This window comes from Carica papaya, chromosome 1 (assembly GCF_054855325.1).
Source record: "Carica papaya isolate Zhongbai chromosome 1, ASM5485532v1, whole genome shotgun sequence".
In the NCBI taxonomy this organism is placed as follows: Eukaryota; Viridiplantae; Streptophyta; class Magnoliopsida; order Brassicales; family Caricaceae; genus Carica; species Carica papaya.
The window spans coordinates 18,141,053-18,163,987 of record NC_142309.1 but is presented as its reverse complement, the minus strand read 5'-3'; the positions used below and the strand labels follow the sequence as shown (position 1 = coordinate 18,163,987).

Sequence of the window (22,935 nt, the reverse complement as noted above, 5' to 3'; positions counted from 1 at the left end):
AGTTATTAAAGCCAATAAATTTGTATAGTGAATTCATCTAAATTAAATTGTGTATTTGATAGTGAAAAATGATAATGTCAAACTTAGTGACTTCAAATGAGTAAGTAATTAAAGTTAAGAAATTTATATGAAAAATTCACCTAACTCAAAGCAATATGTTGGATAGTGCAAAATGATAAAGTCAATCTGGTAACACCAAATGAGTAAGTAATTAAATCCAAGAAATTTTTATAGAAAATCTACCTAACTTAAACTATAGGTTGAATAGTGCAAAATGATAATGCACAACCTGATGATTCCAAATGAGTACGTAATTAAAGTTAAAAAATTTATACAAAAAATCCACCTAACTCAAGCTATATGCTGGATGGTGTATAATGATAATGCTCAATCTGGTGACTCCAAATGAGCAAGTAATTAAAGCTAAAAAATTTATGCAAAAAATCCATTTAGATCAAGTTATAGATAGTGCAAATAATAATGTCTAACCTGATGATTCCAAATGAGTAAGTAATTAAAGGCATAAACTTATATAGAAAATTCATCTAAATCAGATTATAAGTTTGAAAGTGAAAAATGATAATGCCCAGTCTGGTAACTCCAAATGAGGATGTAATTAAAGCTAAGAAATTTATATAGAAAATCTCTCTTAATCAAGTTAAATATTGAAGTGCAAAATGATAATGTCCAGCCTAATAATTCTCAATAAATAAATAATTAAAGTTAAGAAATTTATAAATCAGTTTATATATTGGATCAAGCAAAATGATAATATGCAATCTGCTCCAAATGAATAAGTAATTAAAGTTAAAAAATTTATATAGAAAATTAATCTAAATCGAGTTATGTATTCGATAGTGCAAAATGATAATATCTAACCTGTTGACTCCAAATGAGTAAGTAATTAAAGCTAATAAATTTATAAATCAAGTTATATGTTGGATAGTACAAAATGATATTTCCCAATCTGATGAATCCAAATGAGTAAGTAATTAAAGATTAAAAAATTTATATAGAAAATCCATTTAAATAAAGTTTGATGTTGCATAGCGCAAAATAATAATGTCAGTCCGACGACTCTTATAAACACTACACATTTTCTATCAGTTCCTAGTAAATTATAAACCAACTTTTTTATCTTTTCTTCACATCGTCTTTTTCTTTCACTTTTAGCAATGGATCGGAAGGGCAAGGGACGTCAAAAGATTGAGATGGTGAAGATGAGTAACGAAACCAACCTCCAAGTAACTTTCTCAAAACGAAGAGCTGGTCTTTTTAAGAAAGCTAGTGAATTGTCCAATCTTTGTGACGTTGATATTGCAACGATTGTTTTTTCCCCTGTAAGAAGGCTTTTTCTTTTGGTCATCCTTTTGTTGAAAAAGTGATTGAAGATTTCATTTGTGGTAATCCTCCACGAGATACTTCAGGAGCCATGACGCTCATTGAGGCTCACCGCAACTCAAGGATACATGAGCTCAATATGATCCTCACACAGGTTTGAGTAGACCATATTTAGATTTTAAAACTTAATATACTTATTTGATCTTATTTTTGTTGGATTAAAACTTATATTGACTTGTACTTATTATTTGAAAAATATAAAAATAGGTTCTCAATCAATTGGAAATCGAGAAAAATCACAATGCGGAGCTTAAGGAAATACAAAAAAAAATGTGAGAGTAAGTGTTGGTGGATGGGACCGAAAAAGGAAATGAGTTTCTCACAACTTGAGCATTTAAAGACATCTCTTAAGGAATTGAAGAAGAAAGTTACTGAAGAAGCTGAGACGATTATAATTCAGAACGAATTAAACATGATGCCTCATGTATTGAACGACCCAAACGCGATACCTAATGTGTTCAAGGATAATCCCAATATATATATTCAAGGAAATGGAAAAAAAAGATTCTACTAAGTACATTTCTTGATTAAGTCTTGGAAGGATGAAATTAAAAAGAGCTGTAAACACGATGCTTGTAGTTTGTTTTATTTTATTTATGTTAGATATCTGGGGCCTTAGCATTTGGGTTTTCATCATGTTCCTTTTCATTGCAATGTTGTGGTACTTTCTAAGAGTGTAATAATAACATAATTTTTTTATCTATGCATTTATTTTTATTTTCAAGTTGAAATCAACCAACTATTCTAAGAGTTGTAATAGGATAAAATATTTTAAGTAATTTACTTTTAACTCATTAACTCAAGACAAAAGTAACGTCTAAATATAAAAAAAAAAGATATTAAAATCACATAATCGTGCTTCGATAAGAACATGAATCATCTTTGGGAAAAACTTCAATTATGTCATATTTATGCGAGTTAATTTTTTACGTTGACAATTATGAGTCTCTATTTTTGAATAAATACCTGTGTTGGTTAATTAACTAATATATATACATCAAATTTAAAACAATATAAATAACATTTAATTAAAATCATACAGGGAAGTACAATCTCTTATATAGGAAGAAATATACCAACTATTCAGTTAAATAATGGTTGGTACAAGTCACATCTTGAGTTAGTCTGAAATATAATAAATGAAATGAATTAACTATATGGTAATTATGCATCCACGGACAAACTATTGAATTTCATGATCAAATTTTTATACATTGTAAGAGTTGTGATATATTTATTAAGTGACACTCTTGGTGACCTGTAAGTTCATCCAATTTATTGATGCGATAAAAAAATCATGATGATGAGTCAAAAGTGTTTAGTCATAATAAATCAATTATATTGGTTAAAGTCCTATAAATAATTTAATACTAAGCCTATATGGGTCACATGCACAAGCTCCAGCTAAGAAAATTCTACTACTTTAATGTGAGTAATTAATCTTAAAATAAATCAATAATGAAATTAAGTAATATTCATGGGAAAAATTTTATTGAGAGTACTTATCTAAGTATGCAAATATATCTATATATTTGGGAATATATATCCCAAGTATGGATAATATCTTTATTAAATGTTAATTGTTTATTTAACTTATTCAATTATATGAGATATAATTTAAATAAAAATTCCCTAAAAAATGCATGGAAGATTTTATATTAGGACCAAACAGTATTAAAAAAATTTTTTTCGATCAAATGGATCAAAGAAATCGGATTTTGTTTAAGCAGGCTCAAGTTGAAGTGTTGTACAAGTAAAATAATTATAAGTCACCTTTTGAAAGAGCTAAACATGAATTATATGAATTTTAAGTTTAACTGAATATCACACGCAATCGAATTAAAACTTTATTGTTATGAAGGTTAATCGAGTGTCACAATTAAATTTAATTATTTAAAATTTTGAATTTTAAATGTGATCCAATTGATAGTTATAATTTAATATACAACTTCGATCCTTCCTTAATGCTTATAAATAAAATTAAAATTATCCATAGTACTAATGATCAATTAATTTTATAAAGAATTCATCATAGTTTTTAAATTTTAATATATCTTATAATACATTTTTAAATTTTTTATTACTTTAACAGAAATTATCTAAGGATTTTTATCATTGCAATTTGATTCAGTGTCTCCTAACAATAGACAAATAAATAAAATTAAAAGTAGCTCTCTTACCTTCTCAATCCCAAATTAATATCGAGAATATATATACATATATATAACATAAAAAATGTAAAATTTTCAAGAAGGTTCAATTTTCATGTATATCCATCTAGCTATGTATCTATATATGTTAAAATAATGATGATTTTGCAAATTGTATAAAAGTACAGCTAAAATTTAACTTTAATTGTCCAGATTTTTCCTACCATATATTTCAATAAGGAGGAGATTCTCAAGCAACCCTAAACAAGTAAATTATTAAAACAAGAAAATATATACAGGATGTCTACCTAAAATTTATTAATTCACAACCTTGATTCAAATCTCCTATAAATATCACTCATTTCCCCCTCTTTCAATACAAACTATTTCTCTCCATTAATCTCTCTATTAATTTCTCTCTGCACATATTCAATACTTGTAACCATGGTGAGAAAGAGTAAGGGACGGCAAAAGGTTGAAATGGCAAAGATGAATAATGAAAGCAATCTCCAAGTCACTTTCTCCAAACGTCGAGCCGGACTTTTCAAGAAGGCGAGTGAATTGAGCACTCTATGTGGGGCTGAGATTGCTATTATCATCTTCTCACCCGGTCAGAAGGTCTTCTCTTTTGGCCATCCTTGTGTCCAAACAGTGCTGGAACTTTTTGTTAGTGGTAATCCACCACAAGCTGCATCTGGAACCATGAAACTCATTGAGGCTCATCGGAACACTAGTGTCCGTGAGCTAAACATGCAGCTCACTCAGGTTATTTTAATTAATTTCTTTTCTAATAAAACATTTTCGGTATAAATAATATATATTAATTTTACCACATGTACAGGTTCTTAACCAACACGAAATAGAGAAGAAGCGAGGTGAAGAGCTTAACCATATGAAAAATGCAAATGAGAATCAATGTTGGTGGATGGCTCGCAAGAACGATATGAGCTTGACACAACTTCAACAACTGAAGGCCTCTCTCGATGAACTGAAGAAGAATGTGGCTAAGCATGCTGAGAAGATTTTGATTCGTACCCAAAATAATCATCATCCTCATCATCATCTTCCTCATCCTCATCCTCATCTTCCTCATCCTCATCCTCATCATCATCATCCTAACCATCCTTTTTTTCTAGGAAGTTCTTCCGATGGAGCAAGTCTTCCTTTTGAGACAAAGCCTGCTGGATTCAGTTCTAGTATTGTTCCATTCAACAATCCGAATATGATGCCTCCAAAGTATCATGGATTTGGCCAAGGATTCTTCTAAGTGAACTTTTTTTATTTATTTAAAATGAATTTTTAATTTTTCCAGCACAGTAAATGCCACAGTATTAGTCTTTATATTATGTTGGGTTTTAGGATTTTAGCTTCTAACGAGTAAGGGTTTGTTCTAGAAAATAAGAGGCGTCTTATTTTATGTTATTTGTTTAAGTACTTTGTAATCGTTCAGTGATACTGCATCTAGTTCTTAATATAAGTTTTCTTCCTTAAAAACCTTTGCGCTTGATTATATATATATATATGTATATATCTCAAACATTCTACTACGCTTTTTTTTTTTTGTCATGCGTTGTGACACTATCAACTGCTACCTATATAACATATCGTAATATGTATTATTTTAATATATAAAAAATTATTATCAAAATATTTACTCATTTATATTCACCATACAAAATGTAAAACACATATATACAAGAGTTTAGCCTCTATTATATATATATATATGTGTGTGTGTGTGTGTATATGTAAAGTGATCTATTATCTCTTATTTATTGTATACCATACCTCGAGAGATTGAGGAAAGTTTAGAGCTTGAGGTAAGCATACTAGAATTTTTCAATATCAAAAGCTTTCAGCTTAGAGATAGATATTAGATTACACAAGCATGAGTTTTTGTTATTCGGGTAAATTTATGGAATAATTAGCATGCACAAGAATTAAATTACGTAAAAATTATAATCTACTATTTTCTTATGTACAATTTAAACGTATGTATGATACTAAATGACTGTATGAATCCAAATAAAAATAGAACATATAGGTTGTAGAGAAGGTAAGTAGTAGATCTATATATAGATCAACTTTAAAAGTATAATATAGTTAATTTATTCTTATTTAACAAAAAAATTGTAAGAACGACATGATAGGGAAAATAAAAATAAATTGTGCATTAAAAAGATGATGCATGTACAGATATAAGTGCGCGTTTTATTGAAATGTATATACGTATTTAATCATAAATCTGGCTATTACACTCCTATATTGAATTTGGAGCTATGTTGGAATCATAAATCTACTCAGCATATTATATTATTTCTCAATATTTTTTTATTTCTATTCCATTTGAATTTCTATTTTCTATATTTTTACACTGGATCTACAACTCGTGTATGTCTACAATTTATATCTTTTTCCCATGAAGACATCCTTCTATGCTCTAAGTTCGGTGTAGGTATCAAATATTGATCATATTGTAGCTATTATGTGAAGACAGCTACTAAATTTTGTAATAAAAAATTTGCTGGCAATGCTTCTGAAATGCAGGGGACACTGCATATGGATTGGATAGATTGGTTATATTGTTAGCAGGAGCTAGTAAATAAGAGATGTCATAGCTTTCTTGAAGAAAACTATCGTACAGTGTGCTCTCACCCGAGCACCATCTGAAGTCGATCCACAGCAGCTAAAAGATCTTTCAATCTAAAACCAATAATCTCTTCTGTTTTTAGTCTGAACATATTTCTAAACCAGAGTTTCAAACATATATTTATACGGGAGAATTTGACTCTGCTTCCCAGTTCATGTGATCCATTCAATTTTGATTAACGAGGGTCTTATTTTTGTATACTTATCTTACTATTTTTTAAAAAACTCGTAACAAAGAATGAAATTTTTTCGATAAGGAAAACATATTTCTTACCAGATGCTTAATCAATGCATATAAGTGTGATATTCAGTCTTAAAATTTTATTTCAAAAGATTTATTGTTAAACATATTTTCAGACTAATTTTGTACATTAAAACTAAATATCTTTCAATTTTGAGAGCAAAATTAATCTTGAGAGCAATAAAGGAGGTCGATAAGGAAAAACATGCTAATAGATTTAAGATTAAATAGAAAAAAAAAAGAAAGAGAAATAGGAAGGGCTGCTGAATGATGCATTAACATGGCAATACTATTATGATATATTGTTTACATTTTGAAGCCTTATGAAACACAAACAGATATGCATGAAGAACATATTGCGTTCAAGGACAAAAACAGAACAAGAAGACTGGAATATAAAAAATATATAGACACGTTTATATCAATGAGATTATGTCAAATTCAATAATAACGGTTGAATTTAACTTCTCTCTTGCAATATACCGAGTGCATGACATATTCATTATCAGATAAGATCATCTTTTTGACCATGTTAAAATCGAGCCTTCTGAGTTACTTGAGAACAACTAAATGATATGTTAATACGGGAAATGCATAAAAGGCAAAAACTCTTGAACTATTTCACTTTAGTTAATTTATGCATGATGTATGAGCATTAGGTTATATAAATGTTCATAAACTTTCTATTTTGTGTTCAAGATTGTGGCTATTATGATCATTTCCATGCCATTAATAAATTTCTTCTTTGAGATTGAACCAAACTTGATGCAATAATTTATTCATGAATGCATCTAATAATAAAAACCAAACAAAAAAACTGAAATAAATAAATAAAAAACAAATAGATAGATCATATCGATGAGACTATTAAATTTATTCAGGGTAAAAACATTTTTAACTTCCCCCTAGCATTACACAATGAACGACATATTAGTTGTTAGATAAGATCACCTTACTGACCATTATAAAACTTAACTTGTTGATTTACATAAAAACAGTTTTATGAATTGTTAGTAAGTGAAATGCATGAAAAAGAATAATATTGAACATTAGTTTGTTTTAGTCAATATTAGAGAATTAGGTTCTATACACTTACGTATACATTTCATTTTTGTATTTGTCATGATCATTAATGCGCCAAGGATGAATTTCTTCCTTAGTTTAAATCAAGTAGTAATAATTTGTTCACAAATGCATCCAGTGATAGAAGCTAGATAAGAAGACTGGAACATAAAAAATATATAAACATATAAACTATCTCGATGAAATTATATTAAAATTCACTAATAATTAAAGAAATTTAACTTATCTCTAGCATTATACTAAATGAATGAAATACTAATAGTTGAATAAGATCATCTTGACGACCATGATAAGAACAAATTTTTTTATTTAGTAGAAAATAATTAAATGAACTATGAATAAGGAAAATACATTAAAGGGAATTTAGGTTCAACATGCTTGTGTAAACTTTCTATTTTTATATTCCAAGATCGCCGTGCTCATACGATCATTGACAAATGAAGAATAAGTTTTTTCCTTGAGATGTAAGCAAATCAAAATTCATAAATGAATGTTTTACTATGTACTAGTAAGAAAGGTAAAGAATTCTTGATAGTATCAGAAATTTAAGTTTTGGATTATGTCAAGATATTCCTTACCTTATATTTTAATGAAAAAAGGATTCTAGCCAGAAATGTAAATGCATAAAAGTTAAGTAAATCCACCTAACTCAACTTAGATAGCCTCAAGTGGTACCTCCAAACTTATAAATACCTTGCGTAGTTTACAATCGTCAATTGCAATAATAGTATACTTACATCTTCTCATCATAATCTCCATTATCTTCTTCTTAATTTGCCGAGGTTATCTTTTGTTATTTTCAGTTTTAGCAATGGCAAATGAGGGGACATCAAGTAAAAGTAAAGGTCATCAAAAGATCGAGTTAAAAAAGATGGAGAATGAAGCCAGTCTCCAAGTTACTTTCTCAAAACATCGAAGTAGCCTTTTCAAGAAGGCGAGTGAACTTTGCACTCTTTGTAGACTAGATGTTGGCCTTATTGTTTTCTCCCCTGGAAATAGGGCCTTCTGCTATGGCAATCCTAATATCGATATTGTGATTGATCGTTTTCTTAGTATTGATGTTCGTCCAGTTAAGATCCTGACAACGACAATGATACTCAACAAACAATCAGTAGGATCAATGAGGTGTTAGCAACTTATTTGTTATCTTTTTTTTATAATATCCATTTATGATAATCTAAAAATTGTCATGAGTCAATAATACTTAAATCTATGATGTAACGTCATATATTTTGAATTTTTTGTTGGACTTTCAAATCTTTAGCCTAATTGCTTATCTAATACTGCAAATACATGAATATGTATATATGATAACAGGCTCAAGAAAAGGAGGAGGCAGCAAGGAAGCGTGGTAAAGAGCTCAAACAAAGAAGAAAAGGATTGATGAAAGAGCTTTGGTATACGCATTCAATGGACAAATTCAGCTTGGAAGAGCTTGAAGTTTTGGATGCTAGTATGAAGGCCTTGTGGAATGATGTTTCCGAACTTGCAAAGAAGCTAAAGAAGGAACAAGGTAACTCGAGTTCAGCTGAGGGTTCTCCAAGGGATGACGGGATGTTTTACTCAGATCCAGCAATGAAGGCCTTGATTACTCTCCCCATGCCTAGTATGCCCAGCAACCCAACTTATGAATATGCCCCCAGCAGTACTAATTCAACTCCTCCCCTGAGTAGATTCTGTAACCTAGACTCTGGCAATCCAACCATAATGATGATGAATAACTCGTTGAATGATTCAAGCATGGCGTTAGATCCTGTTGATGACTTGAAGGCCATGCCTAGGGATCTCTTCAATAATTTAGTCATGATTGAGTCAGATGATCCAATTGCAGTACTTAATGCAGGAGATAATCCAGACATAATGTCTGATGCCTTCGGGAACCAAATTGCAACAATGGATATTAATCTATCAAATGATCCAAATATCGGGCCTAATGAGTTTTTTAATCCGAGTACTATGCCTCATACACCAAATGATCCAATTAGCACAACATCCGATTCTCTAAACATGATACGTATTGTGCCAGATGATTCAAATCTAGACTCAGTATTTGATGGCTTCACTCTAGAGATGCTGTTTGCGGATCCATTGGATGATGAGAACTTCATTGTGGACAATCCAAATGAGGCGGCTAACGGTGATAATCCGAAAACAATGCCGCCTCCTCTTGCAGGGAATGTTCTAGGAAGCGGCCAAGGATTTTAATGACTAAGTTTGTTGATTATCTTGAAAAGAATCAAGGGCTAGTTTAAAGATTTTCACTATCGTGTCTTTTGTTTTTGTTTGTCTTGTCTTTCAAATAATGCTTTGGGAATTTGGGATTTCAATTGGCTTGAGTTTTGTATTTGCTTACTTTCAGGTGGTGTTCTTGTGTGTGTGCGTGTGTGTGTTTTTTTTTTCTTTATAAATGTTGTCGTTATTAGTCTTGGATCGAGGTAATAAGTATATGTGTGTTTCATGAGTGTTGTTTATTTTACATTCTTGTTAAGTACAATTCCGCAAATTTTTAAAAATATTTAATCTTCTATAATCATCCTATAAAGTACATTTACATGATAGTTCCGTCTCTTTATATATATGTGTGTGTATGTATATATATGTATATACAGTAGTCAGTTATCTCGCATTTATTGTAAACTATATCTCGAGAGATTTAAAAGAGTTTAGAATTTGGTATCAACACACTGAGTATATGAAAATATTGAAGCTCTTTAAGTACGTAATAAATTTATTATTTTTAGAAAGTTAATTATTACATTATATATAAATATATGTACGTGTAAATCTGTGACTTTGAAGAAAAAAGGTAAAATATTATTCCGCATACTCATTTCGCTTCCCTATTCCATTATATGGAAATATATAAATCCTTGGTACATATTTAATTTGGTAGCATGCTTAAGAGTTTGTATAATTTTAACTTGTATTTAATTTAAATTACAATACAAATACCATATATCTGAATTGGAAAAGAGTTATGATTCTAAATCAAATTCAAATTATAGTTTTTAAAAATCTTTAATATGAGTTTGGATTTTGTGATTGTATTAAAAATTTTGAATTCACTGATATAATGTAAAATAATTCAATTGACGTTTAGTCTCAATATCCGAATGTTAAAATGAGAATGCTTTTGTTATTATTAAAAAATATGTAAATAATTTATTATGAAAAATTATATCTGTCATTCTCATATATATTAGTTTCAATATAGATATTCAAAAGGACAATATAGTATTCTCATTACAGTTAAATGTAATAAATTATATGATAGATATAATTTATAATGTATATATCTTTTAAAAAAAATTATAAGCTATCCAAAATGCAATAGATTGAAAGATCGATCATTCTCTTAAATATATTATTTTTAAATTTTAATATTCAAAATAATAAATAATGTGAAAGAGGTTATGAACTATTTAACTCGTCAGGATCTATTATATTTTCAAAAAGAATTATAATAGGTTATTTACGTATATAATATTCAACATACAAAACTTAGTAAATTAAAGATTTATCATTCTCTTAACTATGGCGAAATACTTTTAAATTCTATTATCTGAAAGGAAAATATAGTATACTCATCGCAATTAGGAATAATAAATTACATATGTAATAATATGTTAAAATTTATAAGCATTTTTCTATTTATATACTAAGCACATAATAAAATTTGAATGACACGAGAGATTTCATTTAAGTCAATGTTCATTAAAAAAGATAATTCAATCAATTATTTTTAGTCAAATAAAAAGAATATCTTAGAAGCTCTATGTCAGATTATTTAAGAAAGATTCTAAAAACTTCGAGAGGATTTATTTAGACTACTCTAAATTAGTTAAATTATATTCTCTCCATTATTACAAAATCCTAAAGGAGTAAGTAATTAAGACAGTTAATTTAAATGCAGGAATACTTAAAAATTGTAACTGTCAAATTGAGTAGTCTATAAATATACTTCATTCTACTTCATCCTTATTCAATCATTCAAATCATAAATTAATCTTTTAATTCGTGCTAAATTTATCCATGGAGCCTCCTAAGAAGTTAAAGGGCCGCCAAATGATTGAGATGGTGAAGATCAAGAAGGCGACGAACCTCCAAGTTACCTTTGCCAAACGCCGGGCTGGCATTTTCAAGAAGGCGAGTGAAATTAGTACGCTTTGTGGCGCTGAAATTGCAGTGATTATTTTTTCACCTGCTAAGAAAGTGTTCTTTTTTGTCAGTCCTTCTTTGGAAAAGTTGATCAATCGATTCAGTGGCCCAATAGAACAACATCATTCAGCTAACAGATGTATGATGGATGCTCAATGAAATGCTTGTCTCCAAGGGCTCAACTCACAGCTAAACACGGTATAATCACTACAATGTCTTCATATATCTATACTATTTGATTTTTATAACTAATTCTTGAATTTTTTTTGGACATGATTATATATAATTAAAGCTTAATGCCCAACTGGATGCTAAAAAGAAGTGAAGTGTGGAGCTTAAGAAGGTGATGAAGGAGAATACAAGTAAAGCCTAGTGGATGGGTTCCATAGATGACATGAACCTTTCACAACTTCAGCAATTTCAAGCTGCCCTTGAGGAATTATACGAGAATGTTATAAAAGTCGCCAAAGAAAATGATGCTGAAGAGAACAATATTAATCCTAATTCTGATGATCAACTTTTTCTTGGAAGCTTTTCCAATGGAACTGGACTTCCATTTGAATCTATCCCCTTAAATGCTATCGGTTGTCCCATAAACATGGTTAATCCGAACAAGAATAGGGTTAATTCAAACAAGGTTAATCCAAACGTGATTAGTCCCAGCATGATTAATCCTAACATGGTTAATCCTGCAGCTTATATGAAGATGCTTCGTGACATGCTCAACAACAATAATCCAAACATTCCCTTGTCCAATTCCATGATTCCCAATAATCCAAACATGGTCTCTAATGTCATGCCTATCAGTAGTAACCCTACAAACATGATGCTACCGACGGCAAATCTGATGATCAACAATGATCAAAACTTGGTTCCAGCCGATCATATGATGATGAACAATGACCAGAACATGATGGTGGGGGGATCGGATGCGATCAACGATTAAAACTTGATATATACCAATGGTCTTAACAATGTGAACATGATGCCAGCTACAAGATATAATATGACTCAGAATAATGGTGGAAACGGGTAGGAGTTTTTCTAAATTTGAAATTTGTGGGAATGTGTTTTGATTAGTAAGGTCACAGAGTGCTCATACAGTTTGACTTTCATATTTAAGTTATATTATCAATGGAATGTAAAGTGATATATTTTATAAATAAAAGATCTATTTGCTTTCATCTTAACTCTAATTTTACAGTACTATATGCTATGCATGCATTATAAATCTTAAAAAGACGTGCACTGTTTAATACACATTAGGGCTTAGATTTCACCCCAAAAGAGAGAGCGAGCGAGAGAGAGAGAGAGAGAAACAATAGATACAAAGAATCAAAATGAATTTGTATTTACATATCCAATATGTTCTATTAGATGTTATATGGGGTGGCAGGTTCTTGAAAAATCATCCATGAAATATTAATTATTTACCGATCTACTGTTAAAACAGATGTATGGTGCGTAATGGCTGTAATAATCCAATGGAAAATAGAATATATAGCTTGTGGAGAAGATATATAGTGGATATATATAGATCAACTTCGAAAGTAAAACACAATTAACTTATTCTTATTTAATAAAAAATTTTAAGAAATACATGGCAATGAAAGTAAAAATAAATAGTAAATTAAAAATGCATTATGCAAATACGGATTCAAGTGCACGTTATATTAAAATATCTATGCGTACTTAATAAATTACTATGCAACGTGTTATAGTTTATACTAAAAATATGATATTTTAATAAATTATAAATAATCGAGTGTTGTTAAAATAATATCTCATATTGAAAAAATTAATTGAAAAATTACAACCATGTTCTATATTTATAAAATTTTTATAAAACATATTGTGCTTTTTCATTAGCATAACTACTACTTATGATGAAAATTGGGAGGAACCCCAATTTCTTTGGAAAGCTCTCGAAGACAGATTCCTTCAAGAAAATATTAATTCCAATTGAGAATATTCGATTAAAAACATGACTATCTAAATCCTTCCATTTTGTTGCAAATTTATTGGGAAGAATGACGAGATTAATGAAAAAGCAAACGTAAAAATTTAGTTAGATAATCCTAAAATTCTGACTAAAATATCTCTCGTGGAAACACTTTTAAGTCCCTATGGATTCAAATAGAGTATATATCATTTTGAATCAACGTAGAGAAGACTAATAGAGAAGATGAGCAATCATCAAAAGCGTCAAGAAAGATAACATACTATGAAAGACAACTCACCATAGTGAAGAATTGAGCCAAATTGGAATAGTTTTATATGGAAGCTTCATCAAAACCTTTTATAGCTAAGGTTGAAAAGAGGAAAATTGTTATTAAAATAATTAGTAGGTTGGTAATTGTATGATATTCAGTACTTTGGGATTTTCTTATAAGTTTAATTTTTTTTATATATAACATGTTGAACTTCATGGTGGTTTTGCAATATTCGCTATAATTTTATTACCAAGTTTGTAATTTTTTGTTGACTAACTTAATATTCATGTGTGGAGAAACATGAAAAATATTTTCATTATCATCCCAAATTTGATATATATATATATATTAGGAAATAGGTTGGTAATTATATAATATTGTGTATTGGGATGTGTTATTCAAATTTTATTTATCCATGCATAGATGTTGACACTATTTTCATTATCTTGTCAAATTTGATAAGCAAGAAAATGTGGCTGTTAATAACTATTTCTAAGAATATTCATCTCATTTCGTTCTACAAGCAATGCTGATTTGGAATGGTAAATTCGTATAACTTAAAGGTAATATTATATCAATTTTCAAGATTTTTTTACTATATATTTCAATGAGGTGATTGTAAAGCATTCCAAACAAATAAGTCTTTAAAGCCGATATATTTACAAAGAAAATTCGTCTAAATTAAATTATATATTGAACAATATAAAATAAAAATGCCCAACTTGGTGACCCAGAACGAGTAAGTCATCAAAACCAAAAAAAAATTATATAAAAAATTCATCTAAATCAAGTTGTGTTGGATGGTGAAAAGTGATAATTTCCAACTTGATGATTCCAAACAAGTAAGTTATTAAAGCTAATAAATTTGAATAGAAAATTCATCTAAATTAAATTATGTATTGGATAGTGCAAAATGATAATGTCAAACTTAGTGACTCCAAATGAGTAAGTAATTAAAGTTAAAAAAATTTATAAAAAAAATTCACCTAACTCAAGCAATATGTTGGATAGTGCAAAATGATAAACTCAATCTGGTAACACCAAATAAGTAAGTAATTAAATCCACGAAATTTTTATAGAAAATCTACCTAACTTAAACTATAGGTTGAATAGTGCAAAATGATAATGCACAGCCTGATGATTCCAAATGAGTACGTAATTAAAGTTAAAAATTTTATACATAAAATCTACCTAACTCAAGCTATATGCTGGATGGTGTATAATGATAATGCTCAATCTGGTGACTCCAAATGAGCAAGTAATTAAAGTTAAGAAATTTATGCAAAAAATCAATTTAGATCAAGTTATAGATAGTGCAAAATAATAATGTCTAACCTGATGACTCCAAATGAGTAAGTAATTAAAGGCAGAAATTTATATAGAAGATTCATCTAAATCAGATTATATGTTTGATAGTGAAAAATGATAATGCCTAGCTTGGTAACTCCAAATGAGGATGTAATTAAAGGTAAGAAATTTATATAAAAAATCTCTCTTAATCAAGTTAAATATTGAATAGTGCAAAATGATAATGTCCAGCCTGATAATTCCCAATAAATAAGTAATTAAAGTTAAGAAATTTATAAATCAGTTTATATATTGGATGGTGCAAAATGATAATATGCAATCTGCTCCAAATGAATAAATAATTAAAGTTAAAAAATTTATATAGAAAATTAATCTAAATCGAGTTATGTATTCGATAGTGCAAAATGATAATGTCTAACATGTTGACTCCAAATGAGTAAGTAATTAAAGCTAATAAATTTATAAATCAAGTTATATGTTGGATAGTATAAAATGATATTTCCCAATCAGATGAATCCAAATGAGTAAGTAATTAAAGATTAAAAAATTTATATAGAAAATCCATTTAAATAAAGTTTGATGTTGCATAGTGCAAAATAATAATGTCAGTCCGACGACTCTTATAAACACTGCACATTTTCTATCAGTTCCTAGTAAATTATAAACCAACTTTTTTATTTTTTCTTCACATTGTCTTTTTCTTTCACTTTTAGCAATGGATAGGAAGGGCAAGGGCTGTCAAAAGATTGAGATGGTGAAGATGAGTAACGAAACCAACCTCCAAGTAACTTTCTCAAAACGAAGAGCTGGTCTTTTTAAGAAAGCTAGTGAATTGTCCACTCTTTGTGACGTTGATATTGCGATGATTGTTTTTCCCCTAGTAAGAAGGCTTTTTCTTTTGGTCATCCTTGTGTTAAAAAAGTGATTGAAGATTTCATTTGTGATAATCTTCCACGAGATACTTCAGGAGCCATGACGCTCATTGAGACTCACCGCAACTCAAGGATACATGAGCTCAATATGATCCTCACACAGGTTTGAGTAGACCATATTTAGATTTTAAAACTTAATATACTTATTTGATCTTATTTTTGTTGGATTAAAACTTATACTGACTTGTACTTATTATTTGAAAAATATAAAAATAGGTTATCAATCAATTGAAAATCGAGAAAAATTGCAATGCATAGCTTAAGGAAATACAAAAAAAAATGTGAGAGTAAGTGTTGGTGGATGGGTCCGAAAAAGGACATGAGTTTCTCACAACTTGAGCATTTAAAGACATCTCTTAAGGAATTGAAGAAGAAAGTTACTGAAGAAGTTGAGACGATTATAATTCAGAACAAATTAAACATGATGCCTCATGTATTGAACGACCCAAACGCGATACCTAACGTGTTCAAGGATAATCCCAATATATATATTCAAGGAAATGGGAAAAAAAAGATTCTACTAAGTACATTTCTTGATTAAGTCTTGGAAGGATGAAATTAAAAAGAGTTGTAAACACAATGCTTGCCGTTTGTTTTATTTTATTTATGTTAGATATCTGGTGCCTTAGCATTTGGGTTTTCATCATGTTCCTTTTCATTGCAGTGTTGCGGTACTTTCAAAGAGTGTAATAATAATATAATTTTTTTATCTATGCATTTATTTTTATTTTCAAGTTGAAATCAACCAACTATTCTAAGAGTTGTAATAGGAGAAAATATTTTAAGTAATTTACTTTTAACTCATTAACACAAGACAAAGGTAACGTCTAAATATAAAAAAAAATATATTAAAGTCACATAATCGTGCTTCGATAAGAACATGAATCATCTTTGGGAAAACCTTCAATTATGTCATATTTATGCGAGTTAAGTTTTTATGTTGACAATTATGAGTTTCTATTTTTGAATAAATACCTGTGTTGGTTAATTAACTAATATATATATACATCAAATTTAAAACAATATAAATGACATTTAATTAAAAACATACAGGGAAGTACAATCTCTCATATAGGAAGAAATATACCAACTATTCAGTTAAATAATAGTTGGTACAAGTCACATTTTGAATTAATCTAAAATATAATAAATGAAATGAATTAACTATATGGTAATTATGCATCCACGGACAAACTATTAAATTTCATGATCAAATTTTTATACATTGTAAGAGTTGTGATCCATTTATTAGATGACACTCTTGGTGACCTGTATGTTCATCCAATTTATTGATGCGATAAATAAATGTTATGAGTTTTCTTGATTTCAAAAGATTAAATCCTAGTTAATTCAAATTTAATCAGCAATTAATTTGATTATCATTCTAATTATTACCTGTTTGGCCACAAACTCAGGGTAATTGTCCTGAAGAATGTGCAGAGCCTGTTTAGTTGCCAATCTAAGCTCTCTTTTTCCAGGTCCAGGGGAATTCTTCAGATCATTAACCTGAAAAATAGTACAAACACCACCAGGACTAAAATCAAGTTTCCTTATACTCCTTTCCAAGAATTGAATCCGCCATCTCAAAAACTTCATCCTCTTCTCTTCATTTGAAAATGTCTTCTGATACAACTCCTTGTTCTGAAACTCTCCATAAATGTTGTAACAAACTGGATGCCCGTCCTTGTCATGTCCGTGCATAAACACAACTTTGTCCAGGTCATCGCCGAGATCTTCGTCGACAAGCTCCTCGATGCCGAAGTCTTTTCTCCATTGAATTGTGTTCTTGATCATGATAAAAGCGTCCTTGGGTTTGAAATCCCTGGCTCTGAGGAATTTCAGCAGAATGACATCGCTCCGGTCGTCTTTCAGAAGAGGAATTCCCAAAGTGGAGAATTCCTCCGGCGAGTGAGTCTCCAGCTTCACTTCTTCTTGAGATTTCTCTTGTGGCTTTTCAGGAACTGCTGGTTCTTGAGGTGGGTTTATGGTGGTGCTAGCATCGGACTCAGCGGAGGATACTGCTTCAGTTTTTGGTTCAGTCGCCATGGTAGATTCTTTTGGAGGTGGCGGAGAGCTGAATTAACGAGTGTTTAGAGCTTCCTGAACAAGCTGCTTGAATTCTAATAAAGCTTTCTTCTCGAACTGAGAGAGATCAGCCACGTTATTGCTCTCCTCCTTGAAGGAAACCAAGCTCTGAGGAGCCTTACTTTTATCTTTCACGTCGCCGGAAACCTCCTTGTCGGCGTTAACCGCCATTGTTTTCTCACTTACTTCCTGCTGCGGCGGCGGAAGCTCCTCTTTCTCCATCATCGCCGCAAGCGATCTAGACTCTGCGGTCACCTGCTCCGGTTCTTTCTCCAACGTCAAGGTCTTCTCAGGTTCCGTTTCCGGCGGCTGCTGCTCTTCCTTTTCTGGAATTTTCGGAGGTTCATCAGAAGGAAGAGGATCAAGAGGAGGAGGCGGAGTCTGTTCAGTTAATGTTGGCTGTGCTGGTGGGTCTTCCTTGTCCGGTGCAGGGGAAGCATTTTCGGCAACGGAAGAGGGCGGCGACGGCGCTGCCGGAGCCTCCGCAGGTGGCGGCGGGTGTTGTGGTTCGGCCATGAGTTGTTTTGGGTTTGTGTAGTTTTGGGGGGAAAGAGGTGGAGTTGGAGAAAGTGAAAAGTGGTTGGGTTTTGTCTATATGCGGTCAAGTTTAGAAGTTATCAAGAAGCCATGGAAAGACTGAAGTTGGCGAGCAAAAGGTTGAAGATGAAGGGGGGAGTTTCTTTCTGACAAATATCTGGAATCCTATGCTTCGTTCACATCATTTTCTTTTCCTGTCCTGCCCTTTTTCATTTAAAATTTTCGAAAATATAAATATTTAATTCTTTTTGCCTTTTTGTAAAGAGAGTGAATTTTTTTTTAGTTTTACCGTTGCAAGTGCGTAATAATAGTTTGCAAGCATTAGCTTTTCCAAACCATTATTGATAGAAAATTTTATATTTGTGATTAATAATATTTTAAATTTTATTTTTTAATTATTAATTAATATTTAGATTAAATAATCGCTTTTTATTTATTTTTATTATTTAAATATTTAATAGTATTTATTTTTATTATCAAATTTATATTTTGTTCAATCTGTTTTTTTTTATTATTAAATTTGGTCTTAACATTAAGTCTGTATTAAATAAAAAAAATTAAAATAAAATTGTAATACCCTTAATTTATTTTAATATAATTAAAATTAATTGTATAAATATAAATTTTTAATTTTTTTAATTTTTAAAATTTTTATTAATGTAAAAATGAAGAAAAATAAGAGTAGGATGAAATTGAAAATAATTTTGAAAAAAATAGATGAAATTTTGAATTATGTGGGTGTTTTTGAAAAAAAAAATCAGAAACTGATGGTCAAAATATAATTTGAGAAAATTGTGATACATAGGACACCCAGTCAACAGCTCCGACAAATCAGAGCCCGCCGTGTGGCAAGGCACGTTGACGCGGTGCTACGCGGGAAGCCACGTTGACGATTCGCGTGTTCACGATCGGACGGTCCGAATTTGTTCCCGCGCGCATGGACAGTCCGGATTTGTTCACTTTTTAAAACACGATCAGACAGTTCAGATCAAATCACGATGAATGGTCCTGATTCACTTTCTATTTAAACAGATCGGACGGTCCAGATTAAATCGTGATGAATGATCCATATTCACTTCCTATTTAAACGCAATCGGACGGTCAAGATCAAACGTGATGAACGGTACAGATTAAAAGAATATGAATATAAATAACTCTCTTCACACCAACCCCTAACCCTAGCCGTCAGACCCCACCGCCAGAGAAGAAGAGCCAGTCGCCGGGAAGGTAGTCGACCGTCGTTTGCCATCGCGCCGGAGCCACTTTCGACCGCCAAAAAAGGTAAATTTTTTCTCATTCACTTGAAATTCAATTTTTAACACCCTCATAGCCAAATCGGAGCAAAAGGACCAGCGGATGAGCCGAAAACTGCGGGCCAAAGCCCGGCAGCACCACCGCGAAAAAAAGCAAAAATTACCTCTGATGAGGCCCTTCCTGATTTCCATTTCGTGTAATTTTTCTACCAATGTAATCACCATTCTTTTCTCTACAGGTTGACTAAAGTAAAATACCCAACCGTGAAGGTGAGCCAGCAGAGCCGCCGCACTGGAAAACTCTACTGCCGGTAAGCTTTGATTTTTGACTTTTTTTAGCCATTCGAGATCTTTTAACGTATTTTCTCGTAGGGATGGGTACAAAACTGGCCGAAATCGACTGAAAATGGCCGAAAACGGCCAACTCGAGGTAAACCACCGTTGTAGGCGGCAATGTCGTCGCCAAAGCACGGTGGAGCTGCCGTGTCAAAATTCCAAAATTGGCCAAAAAGAGTTTCTAAGATTGATTTTGAGTTTTTTAGAATATTTCTAGGTACTTGAAATATGTTTTAATCCCTAAATAAAAATTCAAGGAATCTCGGGGACCCATCAGTAGGTACGACTGAAAGTTTAGCATCTCGGACATTAATTTGTGTAAGAATCCCTCACCTTATTCCTTATTATGGAATTGAAGTTTAATTAATAATAATACAGTATTTTGAATAGTTTAAAAAATATCTACAATTAATTACAAGTCACTAATGGAGCCGGAACTGATTATTTATTACTGTTTTCCATGTTTAGCTGATTGGTTGATTTTATAGTTTTTGAATGCATGATAATACACTGAAATTTATATGATGATGCGATTGTGTTTCCTTGATGCATGTATTGCTTGTTTCATGTAATTACGGTTAAAGTGAAAAATTAGAAATTAAAGGTAAACGAAAAATTATTTAATTAAGTAAATGGATGAACAGTAGCCTTACTGGATATCCTAGGAGATGGTGGACGGACCGGGTATATAGGGAACCCTACCGTGAACGTTGCCTCATACCAGACGGGGTATCAAAGATTAGTATTTTGGCACTCATACCAGACGGGGTATGGAGACGGCCTGTTTCACCCTCATGCCGGACAGGGCATTAAGTGCAACGACCTCATAAATTTTTTTTTTTTCCTCCTCCTTTCCGGGTGCTACAACTCTCCCCCCCATAAAGAAATTTGGTCCCCAAATTTGCCTCATTACTCTTGATCAAACAGATGAGGATATTGGGCCCTAAATTCTGATTCCAGCTCCCAAGTCGCCTCCCTAGGCGTGTGGTTCTGCCACAAGACTTTTACAAATGATATTTCCCGGTTACAGAGTATTCTGCTTTCTCGGTCCGTGATACTGACCGGTACTTCTTCATAAGACAAGTCCTCTCGGAGTGAGAGCGGTTCATGAGCCACGACATGAGAAGGGTCCGGATTGTACTTGCGCAGCATAGATACATGAAACACATTGTGAACCCGGGAGAGCTCAGGGGGCAGTGCAAGTCTGTAGGCAGTGGTACCAATCTTGTCTAAGATTTCAAAGGGTCCAATGTATCTGGGGTTTAATTTTCCCCTTCTGCCGAACCTACTAATTCCCTTGAAGGGGGTGACTTTAAGAAACACCCGGTCACCTTTCTCAAAGGTCAGGTCTCTCCTCCGGGTATCAGCATAGCTCTTTTGCCTACTCTGAGCTGTCTGGATGTTCTTCTTGATCTTAACTATCTTGGACGTGGTTTCTTCCACTAAATCCGGGCCAAACAATCTTCTATCGCCCACTTCCTCCCAACAAATCGGTGACCTGCACGGACGCCCGTATAGCGCCTCGTATGGGGCCATGCCGATGCTTGCTTGGTAACTGTTGTTGTAGGCAAACTCTATCAGGGGTAGATGGTCGTCCCAATGGCCTCCGGAGTCAAGGACACAAGCTCGGAGCATATCCTCCAGCGTACGGATTGTCCTCTCTGATTGTCCATCGGTTTGGGGGTGGAAGGCAGTACTGAGGGACAGCTTTGTTCCCATAGCTTGCTGGAAACTATTCCAAAACCGAGAAGTGAATCTGGGATCCCTGTCGGATACCACTGTTACTGGGACCCCATGCAGTCTGACTATTTCCCGGACATACATTCTTGCCAACTTGTCCAACGAATCAGTCATTCTGATGGCCAGGAAGTGGGAAGACTTAGTGAGTCGGTCAACAATTACCCATATGGCATCGTGTCCCGATCGTGCCTTGGGTAGTCCCGATACGAAGTCCATGGTGATGTGTTCCCACTTCCATTCTGGAATCGGTAAAGGCTGAAGCAACCCCCCTGGGCGTTGATGTTCTGCTTTGACCTGCTGACATACCAAGCACTTAGATACAAAGTCGGCTATATCTCTCTTCATCCCATTCCACCATAATCGGGGTCGCATAGTTTGGTACATTTTTGTACTTCCTGGATGCATGGCGAACCTTGAACTATGGGACTCTGTCATGATGTCTCTTTTTAATTCATTGTCGTCTGGGACACACATTCTGTCCTTGAAACGAATCAATCCGTCGGCAGAGATCTGAAATTCTGAGTTCACTCCCTGTTCTGCATCCTTCTTGCGGTTTACTAGGGCGGAGTCGATTGACTGGGCTTCCTTTATTCTTTGGATTAGCTCGGGTTGGACTGCTAGGTGGCTCAAACATGTGGCCCTCTTCAGATCTTGCAGTCGAACCTGCTGCGTAGCCCCAATGGACCTGCATTCCGAAACCATCAGATGGGCTAGGGTGCCTGCACTCTTCCTACTGAGGGCATCGGCTACTACGTTGCCCTTACCTGGATGGTATAGGATGTCACAATCATAGTCCTTGAGGAGTTCCATCCACCTTCTCTGACGCATGTTGAGATCCTTCTGAGTGAA

General features: G+C 32.3%; 1 protein-coding gene and 2 pseudogenes across 1 annotated transcript; 2 read left to right on the top strand and 1 right to left on the bottom strand.

Annotated features, from left to right (window-relative positions):
- Nucleotides 1–3,993: 3,993 nt before the first annotated feature.
- On the top strand, nt 3,994–4,855 carry LOC110825677 (agamous-like MADS-box protein AGL62). Its single transcript, XM_088221697.1, has 2 exons — nt 3,994–4,316; nt 4,393–4,855. The coding sequence occupies exons 1-2, from the start codon at nt 3,996–3,998 to the stop codon at nt 4,816–4,818; spliced, it is 747 nt and encodes a 248-aa protein (XP_088077823.1). The 5' UTR covers nt 3,994–3,995; the 3' UTR covers nt 4,819–4,855.
- A 6,701-nt stretch (nt 4,856–11,556) lies between these two features.
- LOC148270383 (agamous-like MADS-box protein AGL62 pseudogene) lies at nt 11,557–11,841 on the top strand (annotated as a pseudogene).
- A 5,342-nt stretch (nt 11,842–17,183) lies between these two features.
- Nucleotides 17,184–18,181, bottom strand: LOC110810657 (patellin-3 pseudogene; annotated as a pseudogene).
- Nucleotides 18,182–22,935: the final 4,754 nt, after the last annotated feature.

Bases quoted from the DNA above. Each gene is read 5' to 3' on its own strand.
- LOC110825677 (XM_088221697.1), top strand. From the start codon at position 3,996: ATGGTGAGAAAGAGTAAGGGACGGCAAAAGGTTGAAATGGCAAAGATG. The intron at 4,317-4,392 runs GTTATTTTAATT...CCACATGTACAG, and splicing joins TAAACATGCAGCTCACTCAG to GTTCTTAACCAACACGAAAT.